Below are 17,326 nucleotides of genomic sequence, written 5' to 3'. Positions count from 1 at the left end.
CGACCGCATCACGGCCCTTGGGCCAGAGGGGCTCCAAAGGGCCCTCCCTCAACTGCAATATTAGCTCTCTATTGGTCCTGTGCTGATAATAATCACTTCTATAGATACTTTGAATAGTGGTAATTATTAACAAGCTGTTCCCCATCCCCTTCTTGCACCTCTGACACTGTAGTTGCCATTGGCAGGTTTTGGTGCGCCGTATCAATTGTTATGTATAGAGTGTTTAGGGGGCCCCAATGTAAAACTTGCATCAGGGCCCACAGCTCCTTAGCTACGCCACTGCCTAGCGGAGATCGCCACTGGGCGACTGATGGAGGAGCAGAGCTCAGCCATTGAAGCGGGGATGCGCGCGATCCCCTGAAAACTCCACCCCCATGACTGCACGCCGATCGGCGTTAAGCGGTCCTGGGGTTGCCGCCACTTCCACGCCAATTGTCTTCAAGTAGTTAAACAATACCAGTTGCCTGGCAGCCCTGCTGGTCTATTTCTCTGCAGTAGTATCTGAATAACACCAGAAACAAGCAAGCAGCTAGTCTTGTCAGATCTGACTATAAAGTCTGAAATACCTGATCTGCTGCATGCTGGTTCAGGGGCTATGGCTAATATTATTAGAGGCAGAGGATCAGCAGGACAGCCAGGAAACTTAAAGGACAACTGTAGTGAGAAGTACATGGAGGCTGCCATATTTTTTTTTTTTAAACAATTCAAGTTGCCTGGCTGTCCTGCTGATCTCTTTGGCTGCAGTAGTGTCTAAATCACACACATAAAACAAGCATGCAGCTATTCCAGTCAGACTTCAGTCAGAAACATCTGATCTGTATGCTTCTTCAGGGTTTATGGCTAAAAGCATTAGAGACACAGGATCAGCGGTAAAGCCAGGCAATCTGCATTGTTTAATAGGAACTTTTTATGCATTGTTTAAAAGGAAATAAAAATGGCAGCCTCCATATCCCTCTCACTTCAGGCACAGTGTGGATGATTTCCTTCATATATTGTGCCTCTAGGTTTGGACGACCCTGCGATACTGCTGTGCCTTTGTTAGCCGCTGTTTATGGTTTGGAGGGGTGTGTCTTTTTGTTTACATTGAATATACAAATCTTATCATTGACCATCTCTATGGGAGAGCCTCACAGCAGCAGAACGCCTTAGGCCTGGGCCCACAACGTTGCTTTCAGCTGAACTTTTTAACCGCCAATCTCGGGTCCTGCAGCACTTTTGGGGCTTGATTCACTAAACCGTGATAATTCATATCACAGCCACGCTAGCGTTTTCGCGTGCAAAATTCGAGATTGCATGCGAAAGCGCGTGCAAAAAGGCTAGCCGTGATATTTGGATGATCACAGTTTAGTGAATCAAGCCCTTGGAGTGATATTACGAGATAGGAGTGCTGCAAAATTGCTTTTGAACCTCAGTGGGTGATTTTCCTGGACAGACAGATGCTTTCCCATATAGCCTATATTGTAAACGCATCCACCCCCGGGCTCCAGCCAGACTACAGCGGACCGTCGGAGCAGATAATACAAGGGGCTCGATTCACAAAGCGGTGCTAACCCAGTTAGAGACTTTAGGCATGATAACCATTGCACCACGCCGGTGAAAAGCCAGTTTAGGTGTGATAAGTTTAGGCATGATAAGTTTAGGTGTGATAAGTTTAGGCATGCTAAGTTTAGATAAGTTTAGATCGCTTGCAAAGTCCCGCATGCAAAGCAGCGCCATTAAACTTTATACGAAGTGCACCAGACTTTGCTAGCGCAAAACTTTTGATCAGCTGTGCACTGCGGTGCTAACGCAGTTGGCGCTTAAACTTATCATGCCTAAACTTATCACACCTAAACTTATCATGCCTAAACTTATCACACCTAAACTTATCATGCCAAAACTGAGTTTAGGCATGATAAAGGGCTTTTCACCAGCGTGCTAACTGTTAGCACCGCTTTGTGAATCAGGCCCAATGTCTACTCTCGCTAGCCATTCGTAGTCCAGCTACAAGTGGGAACCAAGCCTTAAGCCTGGTACTCACCATGCAATTTCCCATCAGATAGATGGGTCAAATAGATAATTTCAGACAGGTCCTAACTGATTTCCGATCGTTTTTCTGATCGATTTGCATAAAAGTGATCAGAAAGCAATCAGAAATCAGATCAGTGGAAAAATTATCTATTGACCCATCTATCTGATGGGAAATGACTGTGTACCAAACCTTAAAGGATACGTCCAGGCTCATTAAAAAAGAAAAATCCACTTACCTGGAGCATCCTCCAGCCCCTGGCAGCCGTCCTGTGACCTCGCTGCAGCTCCGGTGGCTCCCGGTCTCCTCTGCTGGCGCAGCCGACCTCGCCAGGTCGATTTCCGGGTCGACTTCTTCTGCGCTCCACCAGGGCTGTGGAGTCGGTACAAAAATCTTCCAACTCCGACTCCTCAGTTTATGAAACCACGACTCCGACTCCAGGTACCCAAAATGGCTCCGACTCCTTAGTCTAATGCTACGTACACACATGCGACAACAATCGTTCGTTAAGAACGTCGAACGAACTTTTAATTGATGAAAGAACGACCTAAGTAACGGTAGTTTTAAAAGGTGTGTAACGATCTGATCGTTAGAACGAACGTTACATCACAGAAAGCAACTATTGCGCCTGCGCATAAAAATGAGAAGTTCCATGGAGAAATAGTGAGATGCGCATGTCAAGCCTAGTACGAACGACCGTTTCCGACGATGTACTACTTTTGCAAACGATCGTCGTTGGTTAAAATCCGCCGAGACAGAACTTTCTTTGGTAGCGATTTGGCTCGTTCGTCGTTTGCCTTAATAGTCGGTGGTTCATTTTTTGTAACGATCGTCGTTGGTAAAGATCGGGGAACGATCGTTACAAACGACTATAGTCGCATGTGTGTACGCACCTTTAGGCCTGGGCCCACAACCTTGCTTTCAGCTGAACTTATGAACCGCCAAACTCAAGTCCTGCAGCACTTTTAGGGCTTTATTCACTAAGCCGTGATAACTCAAATATCACACCTTATAAAAAAAAAATCACCTTATGAAAAAATATCACACCTTATGAAAAAAATATCACACCTTATCAAAGATATCACACCTTATTAAAGTAACACACCTTATCAGAGTAGCATAGCAAACGCTATGAACCCACAGGGGCTCAGGGCAGGACGAGTGCCATTGCCAATTAGCAGGCATAAGTTTGTAGCACTCACTATGCTACTCTGATAAGGCGTGTTAACTTTGATAAGGTGTGATATCTTTGATAAGGAGTGATATTTGAATTATTTAGTTTAGTGAATCAAGCCCTTGGAGTGATGGCACTCCAATGTGGAAGATAGGAGTGCTAAAAAAAATTGCTTTTGAACCGGACAAGGTGATTTTCCTAGACAGACAGATGCTTTCCCATATAGCCTATATTGTAAACACATTCGCCACGGGCTCCAGCCGGACCACAGCGGACCATCGGAGGCGATAATACAATGTCCATTTTCCCTGGCCATTCGCGGTCCAGCTGCAAGTGGGAACCAAACCTTAAAGTGTAATTTGAGTTAACTTTTAGTTAACCGTTTGAACTTTTCCCTGCTATCCTGTTATCAGGTTATCAGGAGTGTTTGTTCAGCCAGATAAAAGTGTTTTGACTTTTTATTACTTTTTAGGAGAGCTCTATCCGCATTTGACGGCGAGACTAACTGCTTCATCTACTGTACATGGATAAAGCACTAATCTATCAACCCTTGCAATGAAAAGAATAAAAAGAAACCCAGTCAAGTTGTAAGTAGGATTGGTACTCTGTGCACCCATGTTTATCTTATCATGTCACTTCATGTATGCTTTAGTCACTTATTCAAGTTTCTTTAAATATGATTTTAAAATGTTTAAATCTTAACCTCCTTGGCGGTAATCCCAAACTGAGTTCGGGGTAAGCAGCCGTGGAGCATTTCTCAGGCCCTGGTGGGCCGATTTGCATTTTTTTTTGTTACACGCAGCTAGCACTTTGCTAGCTGCATGTACCACCCGATCGCCACCGCTCTGCGCTGATTCACCGCTACCCGCCGCGCCGCCCACCCCCCTCCCAGACCCCTTGCGCACCCGGGCCAATCCCCGTCAGGCTACGCTAAGGGGTGGATATGGATTCCCTCAGACGCCATGACGATGATGACGTCATCCCGATCGTCACCATGGCGACAGGGGAAGCCAAACAGGTAATCCCATTCTGAATGGGATTTCCTGTTTGCTCTGATCGCCGGAGGCGATCGGAAGGGGTGGGGGGATGCCGCTGCACAGCGGCTATCATGTAGCTGGCGCTAGGCTAGCTACATGATTAAAAAAAAAAAGTGCCCACTTTCATACGTCCCAATCCCCCTTATGCTGGAGACAGTGCGGTAAAGTGGGCACCCTGTTTCACTTGATGTGGGAATGTCCACAAATAGATACATTTTTGGCTAGAAGTGCAAAATAAGATCGCAATAACGCTCCACGCCCCTTTCTCACTTCATCCAGCCTTAGCAATCCTCAATATAGGATTGGAAGATATAGATATGAAATACAGACTAGTAATATTCCATATATTAGCTGCAGCCAGACATTTACTCCTTACAAATTGAAAAAATGCGGATATCCCGAATATACAACATGTTCTCCACCTAACCCAACATAACTTATGCATGGAAAACCGGCTACGAACCTATGGGGGCAATAGAAGCCTAGACTACATTACAGAAATCATGATCTTAGGGCCTAGGGTGGGCCCAGACGGGATAGGATGAATACATTTAATAATAATTTAGGATTGAACCAAGATTTTGTTTCTCTTTTGATAAGATTTAGTTCATGTTTATACCTTTCCTTTCTCTCTAATTTCTCTGCATATATATTCTCTGGATTTGACTTGATCTGATATGGTACCTATGGTCTGTATACACAGGGGTGCCTCTAGTCATTTTGTCACTCCAGGCGAGAAAACCTGTGCCCCCCCCCCCCCAAGCCCCTCCCCGCCAGGAAAATAATCATAATGCAGCATCATTTCACCAGAAAATAATCATAATGCGGCAGTGTTTCATCAGAAAATAATAGTAATTATCGTAATTCAGAATCGTAATTCACCAGAAAATAATCGTAATGTGGCAGTGTTTCACCAGAAAATACACGTATTGCAGCAGCAGTTCACCGGAAAATATTCGTAAGGTGGCAGCGTTTCACCAGAAAATACACTTATTGCAGCAGCATTTCACCAGAAATTAATCATAGGGCAGCAGCGTTTCACCAGAAAATAATCGTAATGGGGCAGCGTTGTCAGAAAATAATCGTAATGTGGAAGCGTTTTACCAGAAAATACACGTAATCCGAGCAGAGGGAAATAGTAGAGAGGGAGAGGCAGCATAAAATGTAAGAGAGGGGTAGAGGAACAGAGAGGGGGAGGGATAAACAGCATAAGATGGAAGAGGGTGCAGAGAAACAGAGGGGAGAGGGAGAGACAGCATAAGATGGAAGAGAGTGCAGAGGAACAGAGAGGGATAGAGACAGCATAAGATGGAAGAGGGGGCAGAGGAACAGAGAGGGGAGAGGGAGAGACAGCACAGCACTAAAGCATAGGTTTACAGCTTTACCAGCCTACAGCCTAACCAGCTTTCAAAGAAAACTCTAGTATCAAAAGAGCAGGGCACATTCTAGCAGTTATAACAGTACTGGGAGTCTGCACACAGGACAGGAAGTGTTCTTAGCAGCCTGCCTGCATACCTTCTCTTCTGCCTGTGCATGCAGCTTATCATCTCTGGAGTAGTGATGGGTCGTTCGCGAACAAGCCGGCTCTAAGGGCTCTTTGCTGCGAACGACAAGAGCCGGTTCTCAGTTTTGAAAGAGTCGATGCCTCAGCCGCCCCACAGAGCTCTGCTTTGCTCTGCAATAAAGGGCGCTGAGGCATGTTGGGAGATGTAGTCCTCCTCTTGCAGCTTGTAGGAGTGTATGGGGCGGAGCAGAGCAGTAGCAGGAGGGATTGCCCCAGTCAGAGAAGCAGTCTGGAATTGTCATGGAGATGGGGGCGGGGCTTTTACTCCGATTCTGAGTGGTGTTTAGTGATATTTAATGAAGAGCCGATTCAGAGCCGTAAGAGCCGGCTCTTTAATGGGAGCCAATTCAGAAGAGTCGATTCTCTGAAAAGAGCCGGAATACCCATCACTACTCTGGAGCAGAAACTTCCCTTCTCCCGGGCTGTGTTGCTGTCTTGTGCGGGGGCGGGGCTCCAACACGGACACATCACATTCTTCTCTCTGTGACTGCATCTGTCCCCTGGCTGTCTCGCTCCAGTGTCTGTGTGCAGCCAGTGACACAGGTGGGGGGTCAGACTGCCGGGGGCATAAGCTGGCTGGCCGCTGGCTCCTGGTTTGACTGGCGTGGGGCGGAGTTAAAGGCTGGGCCACACGAGGTAAACACTTTACCTGTGTGGCTACTGAGAAGAAGGGGCACGGCTTTAACCAGCCGGGCGGTATGGACGAGCTCAGCTCGTCCATCACCGCCGGAGGCTGCCGCTCAGGCCCTGCTGGGCCGATTTGCTTCAAATAAAGAGCAGCACACGCAGCCAGCACTTTGCCAGCCGCGTGTGCTGCCTGATCGCCGCCGCTCTGCGGCGATCCGCCGCGAGCAGCGGCGAAAGAGGGTCCCCCCAGACGCCTGAGCCCAGCGTAGCCGGAACAAAAAGTTCCGGCCAGCGCTAAGGGCTGGATCGGAGGCGGCTGACGTCAGGACGTCGGCTGACGTCGATGACGTCACTCCGCTCGTCGCTATGGCGACGATCTAAGCAAAACAAGGAAGGCCGCTCATTGCGGCCTTCCTTGTTTATTCTGGGCGCCGGAGGCGATCGGAAGAACGCCTCCGGAGCGCCCTCTAGTGGGCTTTCATGCAGCCAACTTTCAGTTGGCTGCATGAAATAGTTTTTTTTTTTATTAAAAAAAACCCCTCCCGCAGCCTCCCTGGCGATCTTATCAGAACGCCAGGGTGGTTAAAGAAGGAGCCTGGCAGAGAAGAGCAGTATTGATTGCTCTATTGGCTGGGGAGAAGTGGAGGTGGAGGCACTGCTGAGCACATGGTAGCGTGCCGAGCACGGGGACTGAGTCGGGAGGTAATATAATATAAAAAAAAATTAAAAAAACATGGTCACAGTAGCAGCGGTGGGTGAATACGCCTCACCACCTCATGGCGCCTCACCACCTCATGGCGCCTCACCACCTCATGGCGCCCCAGGCAACCGCCTATACTTGCCTGGTGGGTGAGAGACGCCCCTGTGTATACATATGACTGGTGAGATGGCTAGGCCAAATGCTAATTCTCAAAATATTCCAGTACCATATACATAGTCGGTAGTTTATAATATTTATAGGCCTAAGTTATTATGTGACAAGTTGATCTTTACTGTATGTTTTATACCTGTAATGGCTATTGCTACACATTTGCCTGTATTCTTTGAAAAAAATGTTCAATAAAAAGTTAACAGTGAAAAAAAAAAAAGTTCTGCGCCGCCCCCCTGGCGATTTTATTGTAACGGGTATTAGGCAGGGCAGTCTATAAACAGCCGAGGGCATGGTAAATCCACCTCGCCGTGTGCTGCATGCCACCCCAGCTTTCCCCCTCCATGGTAATAGAATGCGCCAATAGCTTACATGCTAGTGACGCATCTGTACAGAACCCGAGCCTAAACTGTTGTCCAAGGGATTGAGTACCAATCCCTGGGGCAACAGTAAGTGAAGGTGTGTATATAGCTTTCCTATGGATCATCACAAGTTTAATTACTCCCTGAAAGCAAGAGAGGTACATCCTCTCAGGTAAAAGGGATGCGCCTAATACATTGAGCGCTGCTAAAGACCCCATTGTAAATTGCGGCTATAACATGCCGAGAAGGTAGTTTGGGTGCAGCGGCGGAGTGATACTAGGCGTTCAGCTACTGTATTTTATAACCAAGTGCCAGGGGGTAAGTTAGATGTCAGGTTATTGGTGGAGCATCAGATGATTGGCAATAGGCGACCAGCTATAACAGAGCATGGGGTAAGTAAGGCGCTGGGTTATCTGAGGAGCGGCAGGGGAGCAGTAAAAGGTAATCAGTTATAATATAGTCAAGAGCAGGGGGTACGTAAGGTGCTGGCTTATTGGGGGGGGGAGTGGCAATAGGCGATCAGCTATACATAATGTAGCTAAGCACAGGGGGTAGGTCTCAAAGTATTGGTAACAGGCAATTGTCTGACAATCGGAGGGTAAGTTAGAGGCCAAGTTATCGGAGGAGCGTCAGGGGAGCGGTATTAGGTAATAAGCTATAATGTAACCGTGCCCAGGGGAGGAATTTGTAATAGGGTATTGGGAGGTAAGTTATGCGTCAGGTTATCAGAGGAACGGCAGCTGTAATGTAGTCAAGCGTCAGGAGGGGGGGTGTCAGAGTATTGGTAATAGGCAGTCGGCTGTGGAGGTAAGTTAGATACCAGGTTATCGGATAATCATTGGAGAATTGGTAATAGGCGATCTCCTATAATATAGTCAGCAGCAGCTGTATGTCAGGCCGGGGATGGGGTGCTGAGATCTCTGCCAAGTAACAGGCGATTATAATCCTGCCCAGGTGGCATTTCACAATAAGCATTATGTCGGGGGAGCATTATAGGCATGGCGAGGGCAGCATCAGTGCAGCTTTGTGTAAAAGGATGCAGATAACACAGAGATTAGCGCTGAAGGCGAGGACAGACACCGATAACGCCAGGCATTATATTTACATCCTTAAATCCCTAAAGCTCTGAGCAGGAATGGGAAAATCAGAGCGTTTGTGATTGTCAGTATAGACAAATCTGCTGCAAAGCCCTGGAAGACTGCCTCACACATGTATACGTGATAACCGGGTGCGGCAACACTAGAAACATCTGTTCCACCGCCTGTATCCTCCCTTATACCCTAATAGAGTGTAAGCTCTTCTGCCTACTGTATCCTCGATCCCTAACAGAGTGCAAGCTCTTCGCCTCAAATAAAAAGTCTATGGTAATCAGCGCAATAAAAAGTTCTCAATCCTTTTCACTGTGACTTGTAATCTTCTCAATCCACCACCACACCGCTTGTGAGATCACTCACCAGCTCCTTAGATCATACTAAATGATCATATGCGTACAGTCAATCAATCAGCCCGTCTGGTCATATGTGGGCTCTTCACTGCCGCCTCCTCAAATCCTCAAAAGTAAAAAGCATAAACAAGCTCCACATAGCGTAATCCAGTTCACTTTAAAAATGTTTATTCCATTAAAAACACAAGCTGTTACACTCACGTGTCAACAATGTATGTCTATGACAGGCATACAAGTAAGCGCAGGGTTTGTTAAGATAGCGGGCAGCGTCCGGCTGATTCCTCCACGCAATACCGCCGTCCAGCTGACATCCGCGCACCTCCGCAATCCCTCACGCGTCCTGTAGCTCCTCCCCAACCGGTTTCGTCCACGTGACTTTCTCAAGGGGTCAAATGTCACGGGCTACGGCGCTTCCCTTTATAGCTATAGCGCGTCGCGCCCACCAGCTTACTGCGCCTGCGCCTGCCCGTTTCCACAATACTGTTATACATCACAATAAAAATACATCATAAAACATTACATAATATGTATTATCCTGGATTCTTCACATATTACAAGTACTTCACAGATTGAGAACCTCCATTCATCCCTCATTCATACCACTCACTCATTTAAAAAGAACTCTAACTAATCAGTAGCTATAAAACAATTCATGTTATATTCCATATTTAGTCCTTCCGGAAACATAGTTCTTAACCTCAATATCCATTTGGTCTCTCGCTTAAGCAACTCCCTTTCTCTATCTACTCCCCTCCAATGATTATTTATATTCTCCAATACACAATAATTAAGGCCAGAGCAATCTTTCCCATGGGCTTCCAGAAAATGTAAAGGTACCTTATGATCTTTATGCCCTTTTTGAATTTTATGGACATGCTCATATAATCTTCTTTTAAAAGACCTAGTAGTTTGACCCACATACTGAAGCCCACAAGGGCACTCCAGCATGTAGATCACATACTCAGTGTTACAACTGTAAGAATCACTCATTTTAAAAATTTCCCCTGTGCAGTTAGATCTAAAATGATCCTGGAACAATTTTGGACTTCTAGTATTTCTACATCCAAAACAGTCCAGACACTTAGTGAAACCTTTACGTCCCACTGCATTTTTTATTGGTTCATTAATCACACTTTTAATGAGCCTGTCCTTAACATTAGGAGCTTTCTTAAAAATCATTTCTGGCCTATCAGGCAACTTATTCTCCAGAATCTTATCCATTTTCAAAATTCCCCAATGTTTTTGCAAAATTTGCTTAATCTCCTGATGCTGTACATTATACTGAGTAATCATTGGACAGAAAAACTCTTTTGCCTCTTTTTTGCTTCTTCTTCCATCTTCCTTCACTAACAACTGTTTCCTGTCCATTTCTAGAACTTCATCTCTCTGTTTTATCAAAAAGTCCCCATCATAACCTTTTTCCTTAAACCTGTCTGTTAAAATCGTACTTTGCTCCAAAAAATCTTCTTCACGCGTAGCATTCCTCCTAATCCTGCAATATTGATTCTTAGGGATATTTTTTATCCAGGGATCATAATGGCAACTGGAAACCGGAATGAAACTATTCCTATCTGTTTTTTTAAAAAAGGTACGTGTATTCAACAGTGTTCCCTCTTTATACACTGTGACATCCAGAAAATCAACCTCACTTAAACTATATTGACAGGTGAATTTTAAATTGAGGGAATTGTCATTAATATTCGCTATAAAATTATTCAGGGACCTCTCATCACTCTCCCATAGAAAGAATGCGTCATCGATAAATCTTTTCCAACATTTTAGTTTGGGCCATCTGTTCCCCAAGATTACTGTCTTCTCCCATTCTGACATAAAAATGTTTGCCAGGCTGGGTGCAAACTTTGCCCCCATCGCTACTCCTTTGAGCTGTAGATAAAAATTACTCTCGAACCAGAAAAAATTGTGTTCCAAAGCAAAACAAATGCATCTCTGTAGGAAGGCCACCTGCTCCGGTTCTAACATACCATCCTCCTCCAATGCTAAATTAATGGCCTGCATTCCTTCTCTATGGCCTATCACCGTGTACAGTGAAGCGACATCTACTGTCACTAAAAAAGTTTGATCAGTTATTCTTAAGGTCTCCAAAATACTCAAAAAGTGCCCCGTATCTTTTAAGAAACAGGGTGTTCTCCTCACTAGAGGCTGCAAATAAAAATCAATATACTCACCTAATCTCGCTGATAATGAGCCTACCCCACTCACGATGGGTCTCCCAGGTGGCTTCTGCATGTTTTTATGTACCTTAGGTAAATAGTATATGGTTGCAATTCTCTGGGTTTTCGGTATTAAATATTCCTTCTCTTTTTCTGTCAAAACACCTTCCCTTACTCCATCTTCCACTAGGGATTTAAGTGCTCCCTTGAATCTCCTGTATCTTCCCTCGTACCCTAATAGACCGTAAGCTCTTCTGCCTACTGTATCCTCCCTTATACCCTAATAGAGTGTAAGCTCTTCTGCCTCCTGCATCCTTCCTCATACCCTAATAGAGTGTAAGCTCTTCTGCCTGCTGTATCCTCGATCCCTAACAGAGTGCAAGCTCTTCCGCCTCCTGTATCCTCCCTTATATCCTAATAGAGTGTGAGCTCTTCTGCCTCCTATATCCTTCCTCATACCCTAATAGAGTATAAGCTCTTCTGACTACGGTGTCCTCCCTTATACCCTAATAGAGTGTAAGCTCCTCCCCCTCCTGTATCCTCCCTTATACCCTAATAGAGTGTAAGCTCCTCCCCCTCCTGTATCCTCCCTTATACCCTAATAGAGTGTAAGCTCTTCTGCCTCCTGTATCCTCCCTTATACCCTAATAGAGTGTAAGCTCTTCCTCCTCCTGTATCCTCCCTTATACCCTAATAGAGTGTAAGCTCTTCTGCATCCTGTATCCTCCCTTATACCCTAATAGAGTGTAAGCTCTTCTGCCTCCTGTATCTTCCCTTATACCCTAATAGAGTGTAAGCTCTTCTGCCTCCTGTATCCTCCCTTATACCCTAATAGAGTGTAAGCTCTTCTGCCTCCTGCATCCTTCCTCATACCCTAATAGAGTGTAAGCTCTTCTGCCTGCTGTATCCTCGATCCCTAACAGAGTGCAAGCTCTTCCGCCTCCTGTATCCTCCCTTATATCCTAATAGAGTGTGAGCTCTTCTGCCTCCTATATCCTTCCTCATACCCTAATAGAGTATAAGCTCTTCTGACTACGGTGTCCTCCCTTATACCCTAATAGAGTGTAAGCTCCTCCCCCTCCTGTATCCTCCCTTATACCCTAATAGAGTGTAAGCTCCTCCCCCTCCTGTATCCTCCCTTATACCCTAATAGAGTGTAAGCTCTTCTGCCTCCTGTATCCTCCCTTATACCCTAATAGAGTGTAAGCTCTTCCTCCTCCTGTATCCTCCCTTATACCCTAATAGAGTGTAAGCTCTTCTGCATCCTGTATCCTCCCTTATACCCTAATAGAGTGTAAGCTCTTCTGCCTCCTGTATCTTCCCTTATACCCTAATAGAGTGTAAGCTCTTCTGCCTCCTGTATCCTCCCTTATACCCTAATAGAGTGTAAGCTCTTCTGCCTCCTGTATCCTTCCTCATACCCTAATAGAGTATAAGCTCTTCTGACTACGGTGTCCTCCCTTATACCCTAATAGAGTGTAAGCTCTTCTGCCTCCTGTATCCTCCCTTATACCCTAATAGAGTGTAAGCTCCTCCCCCTCCTGTATCCTCCCTTATACCCTAATAGAGTGTAAGCTCCTCCCCCTCCTGTATCCTCCCTTATACCCTAATAGAGTGTAAGCTCTTCTGCCTCCTGTAGCCTCCCTTATACCCTAATAGAGTGTAAGCTCTTCTGCCTCCTGTATCCCCCCTTATACCCTAATAGAGTGTAAGCTCTTCTGCCTCCTGTATTCCCCCTTATACCCTAATAGAGTGTAAGCTCTTCTCCCTCCTGTATCCTCCCTTATACCCTAATAGAGTGTAAGCTCTTCTGCCTCCTGTATCCTCCCTTATACCCTAATAGAGTGTAAGCTCTTCTGCCTCCTGTATCCTCCCTTATACCCTAATAGAGTTTAAGCTCCTCCTCCTCCTGTATCCTCCCTTATACCCTAATAGAGTGTAAGCTCTTCTGCCTCCTGTATCCTCCCTTATACCCTAATAGAGTGTAAGCTCTTCTGCCTCCTGTATTCCCCCTTATACCCTAATAGAGTGTAAGCTCTTCTGCCTCCTGTATCCCCCCTTATACCCTAATAGAGTGTAAGCTCTTCTGCCTCCTGTATTCCCCCTTATACCCTAATAGAGTGTAAGCTCTTCTCCCTCCTGTATCCTCCCTTATACCCTAATAGAGTGTAAGCTCTTCTGCCTCCTGTATCCTTCCTCATACCCTAATAGAGTGTAAGCTCTTCTGCCTGCTGTATCCTCGATCCCTAACAGAGTGCAAGCTCTTCCGCCTCCTGTATCCTCCCTTATATCCTAATAGAGTGTGAGCTCTTCTGCCTCCTGTATCCTTCCTCATACCCTAATAGAGTATAAGCTCTTCTGCCTCCTGTATCCTCCCTTATACCCTAATAGAGTATAAGCTCTTCTGACTACGGTATCCTCCCTTATACCCTAATAGAGTGTAAGCTCTTCTGCCTCCTGTATCCTCCCTTATACCCTAATAGAGTGTAAGCTCCTACCCCTCCTGTATCCTCCCTTATACCCTAATAGAGTGTAAGCTCCTCCCCCTCCTGTATCCTCCCTTATACCCTAATAGAGTGTAAGCTCTTCTGCCTCCTGTATCCTCCCTTATACCCTAATAGAGTGTAAGCTCTTCCTCCTCCTGTATCCTCCCTTATACCCTAATAGAGTGTAAGCTCTTCTGTCTCCTGTATCCTCCCTTATACCCTAATAGAGTGTAAGCTCTTCTGCATCCTGTATCCTCCCTTATACCCTAATAGAGTGTAAGCTCTTCTGCCTCCTGTATCTTCCCTTATACCCTAATAGAGTGTAAGCTCTTCTGCCTCCTGTATCCTCCCTTATACCCTAATAGAGTGTAAGCTCTTCTGCCTCCTGTATCCTCCCTTATACCCTAATGGAGTGTAAGCTCTTCTGCCTCCTGTATCCTCCCTTATACCCTAATAGAGTGTAAGCTCTTCTGCCTCCTGTATCCTCCCTTACACCCTAATAGAGTGTAAGCTCTTCTGTCTCCTGTATCCTCCCTTATACCCTAATAGAGTGTAAGCTCTTCTGCCTCCTGTATCCTCCCTTATACCCTAATAGAGTGTAAGCTCTTCTGTCTCCTGTATCCTCCCTTATACCCTAATAGAGTGTAAGCTCTTCTGCCTCCTGTATCCTCCCTTATACCCTAATAGAGTGTAAGCTCTTCTGCCTCCTGTATCCTCCCTTATACCCTAATAGAGTGTAAGCTCCTCCCCTCCTGTATCCTCCCTTATACCCCAATGGAGTGTAAGCTCTTCCTCCTCCTGTATCCTCCCTTATACCCTAATAGAGTGTAAGCTCTTCTGCCTCCTGTATCCCCCCTTATACCCTAATAGAGTGTAAGCTCTTCTGCCTCCTGTATCCTCCCTTATACCCTAATAGAGTGTAAGCTCTTCTGCCTCCTGTATCCCCCCTTATACCCTAATAGAGTGTAAGCTCTTCTGCCTCCTGTAGCCTCCCTTATACCCTAATAGAGTGTAAGCTCTTCTGCCTCCTGTATCCCCCCTTATACCCTAATAGAGTGTAAGCTCTTCTGCCTCCTGTATCCTCCCTTATACCCTAATAGAGTGTAAGCTCTTCTGCCTCCTGTATCCTCCCTTATACCCTAATAGAGTGTAAGCTCCTCCCCTCCTGTATCCTCCCTTATACCCCAATGGAGTGAAAGCTCTTCCTCCTCCTGTATCCTCCCTTATACCCTAATAAAGTGTAAGCTCTTCTGCCTCCTGTATCCCCCCTTATACCCTAATAGAGTGTAAGCTCTTCTGCCTCCTGTATCCTCCCTTATACCCTAATAGAGTGTAAGCTCTTCTGCCTCCTGTATCCCCCCTTATACCCTAATAGAGTGTAAGCTCTTCTGCCTCCTGTATCCTCCCTTATACCCTAATAGAGTGTAAGCTCTTCTGCCTCCTGTATCCCCCCTTATACCCTAATAGAGTGTAAGCTCTTCTGCCTCCTGTATCCTCCCTTATACCCTAATAGAGTGTAAGCTCTTCTGCCTCCTGTATCCCCCCTTATACCCTAATAGAGTGTAAGCTCTTCTGCCTCCTGTATCCCCCCTTATACCCTAATAGAGTGTAAGCTCTTCTGCCTCCTGTATCCTCCCTTATACCCTAATAGAGTGTAAGCTCTTCTGCCTCCTGTAGCCTCCCTTATACCCTAATAGAGTGTAAGCTCTTCTGCCTCCTGTATCCCCCCTTATACCCTAATAGAGTGTAAGCTCTTCTGCCTCCTGTATCCTCCCTTATACCCTAATAGAGTGTAAGCTCTTCTGCCTCCTGTATCCTCCCTTATACCCTAATAGAGTGTAAGCTCTTCTGCCTCCTGTATCCTCCCTTATACCCTAATAGAGTGTAAGCTCTTCTGCCTCCTGTATCCTCCCTTATACCCTAATAGAGTTTAAGCTCCTCCTCCTCCTGTATCCTCCCTTATACCCTAATAGAGTGTAAGCTCTTCTGCCTCCTGTATCCTCCCTTATACCCTAATAGAGTGTAAGCTCTTCTGCCTCCTGTATCCCCCCTTATACCCTAATAGAGTGTAAGCTCTTCTGCCTCCTGTATCCTCCCTTATACCCTAATAGAGTGTAAGCTCTTCTGCCTCCTGTATCCCCCCTTATACCCTAATAGAGTGTAAGCTCTTCTGCCTCCTGTATCCTCCCTTATACCCTAATAGAGTGTAAGCTCTTCTGCCTCCTGTATCCCCCCTTATACCCTAATAGAGTGTAAGCTCTTCTGCCTCCTGTATCCTCCCTTATACCCTAATAGAGTGTAAGCTCTTCTGCCTCCTGTATCCCCCCTTATACCCTAATAGAGTGTAAGCTCTTCTGCCTCCTGTATCCCCCCTTATACCCTAATAGAGTGTAAGCTCTTCTGCCTCCTGTATCCTCCCTTATACCCTAATAGAGTGTAAGCTCTTCTGCCTCCTGTAGCCTCCCTTATACCCTAATAGAGTGTAAGCTCTTCTGCCTCCTGTATCCCCCCTTATACCCTAATAGAGTGTAAGCTCTTCTGCCTCCTGTATCCTCCCTTATACCCTAATAGAGTGTAAGCTCTTCTGCCTCCTGTATCCTCCCTTATACCCTAATAGAGTGTAAGCTCTTCTGCCTCCTGTATCCTCCCTTATACCCTAATAGAGTGTAAGCTCTTCTGCCTCCTGTATCCTCCCTTATACCCTAATAGAGTTTAAGCTCCTCCTCCTCCTGTATCCTCCCTTATACCCTAATAGAGTGTAAGCTCTTCTGCCTCCTGTATCCTCCCTTATACCCTAATAGAGTGTAAGCTCTTCTGCCTCCTGTATTCCCCCTTATACCCTAATAGAGTGTAAGCTCTTCTGCCTCCTGTATTCCCCCTTATACCCTAATAGAGTGTAAGCTCTTCCGCCTCCTGTATCCTCCCTTATACCCTAACAGAGTGCAAGCTCTTCTGTCTCCTGAATTCTCCCTTTGATAAATATACAGATGGACAAGTGATTGACCGATAAATATTTATTTTCTGGTTTTCTGGATTGTACAATCTAACAAATGTATTATATATCATAACTTCTCAATGAGCTATTCATTTGTACAGCACCTTAGAAGGTGTTGGTGATTTGTAAAGAAATATATAAATACATAAAACAAAACGCAACAGCAGCAAAAAAAAACAAAAAAAAAACAAAACAAAAAAAAACAGATAAATCACTAGTAAACTACAATAAATAGTGAAGGTTTTTTTTTTTTTTAAATTGTAATTTAAACTTTATTAACATCACAAAGGATTGTTTAGGTTGCAGTTTTACATGATTATTATGTACTTTTAACTAATATCTGTGAATTAAGGAGTAAAGGAGAGGATGTGGGGTTAGTTGGCAAGCACCATATTATTTTAAAGGGTTTGCATTGAGAAATGCCAGTTTGTGTTTTCCATACAGCATTCTGTGTGAGTTTCCTGCAGTGAGTCTGTCCATGTGCTGCAGGTATCGCCCTCTTCTGTGCAGCAGAGGAAGTGCAGGCTGAATGCTGCAGTACTGTCACACAATGCACAGAGCTGGGATATCTGGGGAGAGGGGAGCCAGGC

The 17,326-nt window shown here is 45.5% G+C and overlaps 1 protein-coding gene across 7 annotated transcripts in view; it reads left to right on the top strand.

Moving 5' to 3' along the window:
* PCDH11X (protocadherin 11 X-linked) overlaps positions 1–17,326 on the top strand; it is a 1,835,932-nt gene that overhangs the window by 10,634 nt on the left and 1,807,972 nt on the right. For all 7 annotated transcript variants that reach the window (XM_068249999.1, XM_068249997.1, XM_068249998.1 and 4 more), the window contains exon 2: positions 3,655–3,769. Coding sequence is in view for 6 of the 7 variants with exons in the window: in XM_068249997.1 (XP_068106098.1) it covers positions 3,738–3,769 (32 nt within the window). In the remaining variant the exon portion in view is untranslated. The remainder of the gene's footprint in view (positions 1–3,654; positions 3,770–17,326) is intronic.

The sequence above is a fragment of the Hyperolius riggenbachi genome, chromosome 8 (assembly GCF_040937935.1).
Source record: "Hyperolius riggenbachi isolate aHypRig1 chromosome 8, aHypRig1.pri, whole genome shotgun sequence".
NCBI lineage: Eukaryota > Metazoa > Chordata > Amphibia > Anura > Hyperoliidae > Hyperolius > Hyperolius riggenbachi.
The sequence above is the reverse complement of the archived record's forward strand: the minus strand, read 5'-3'. Positions and strand labels throughout refer to the sequence as shown.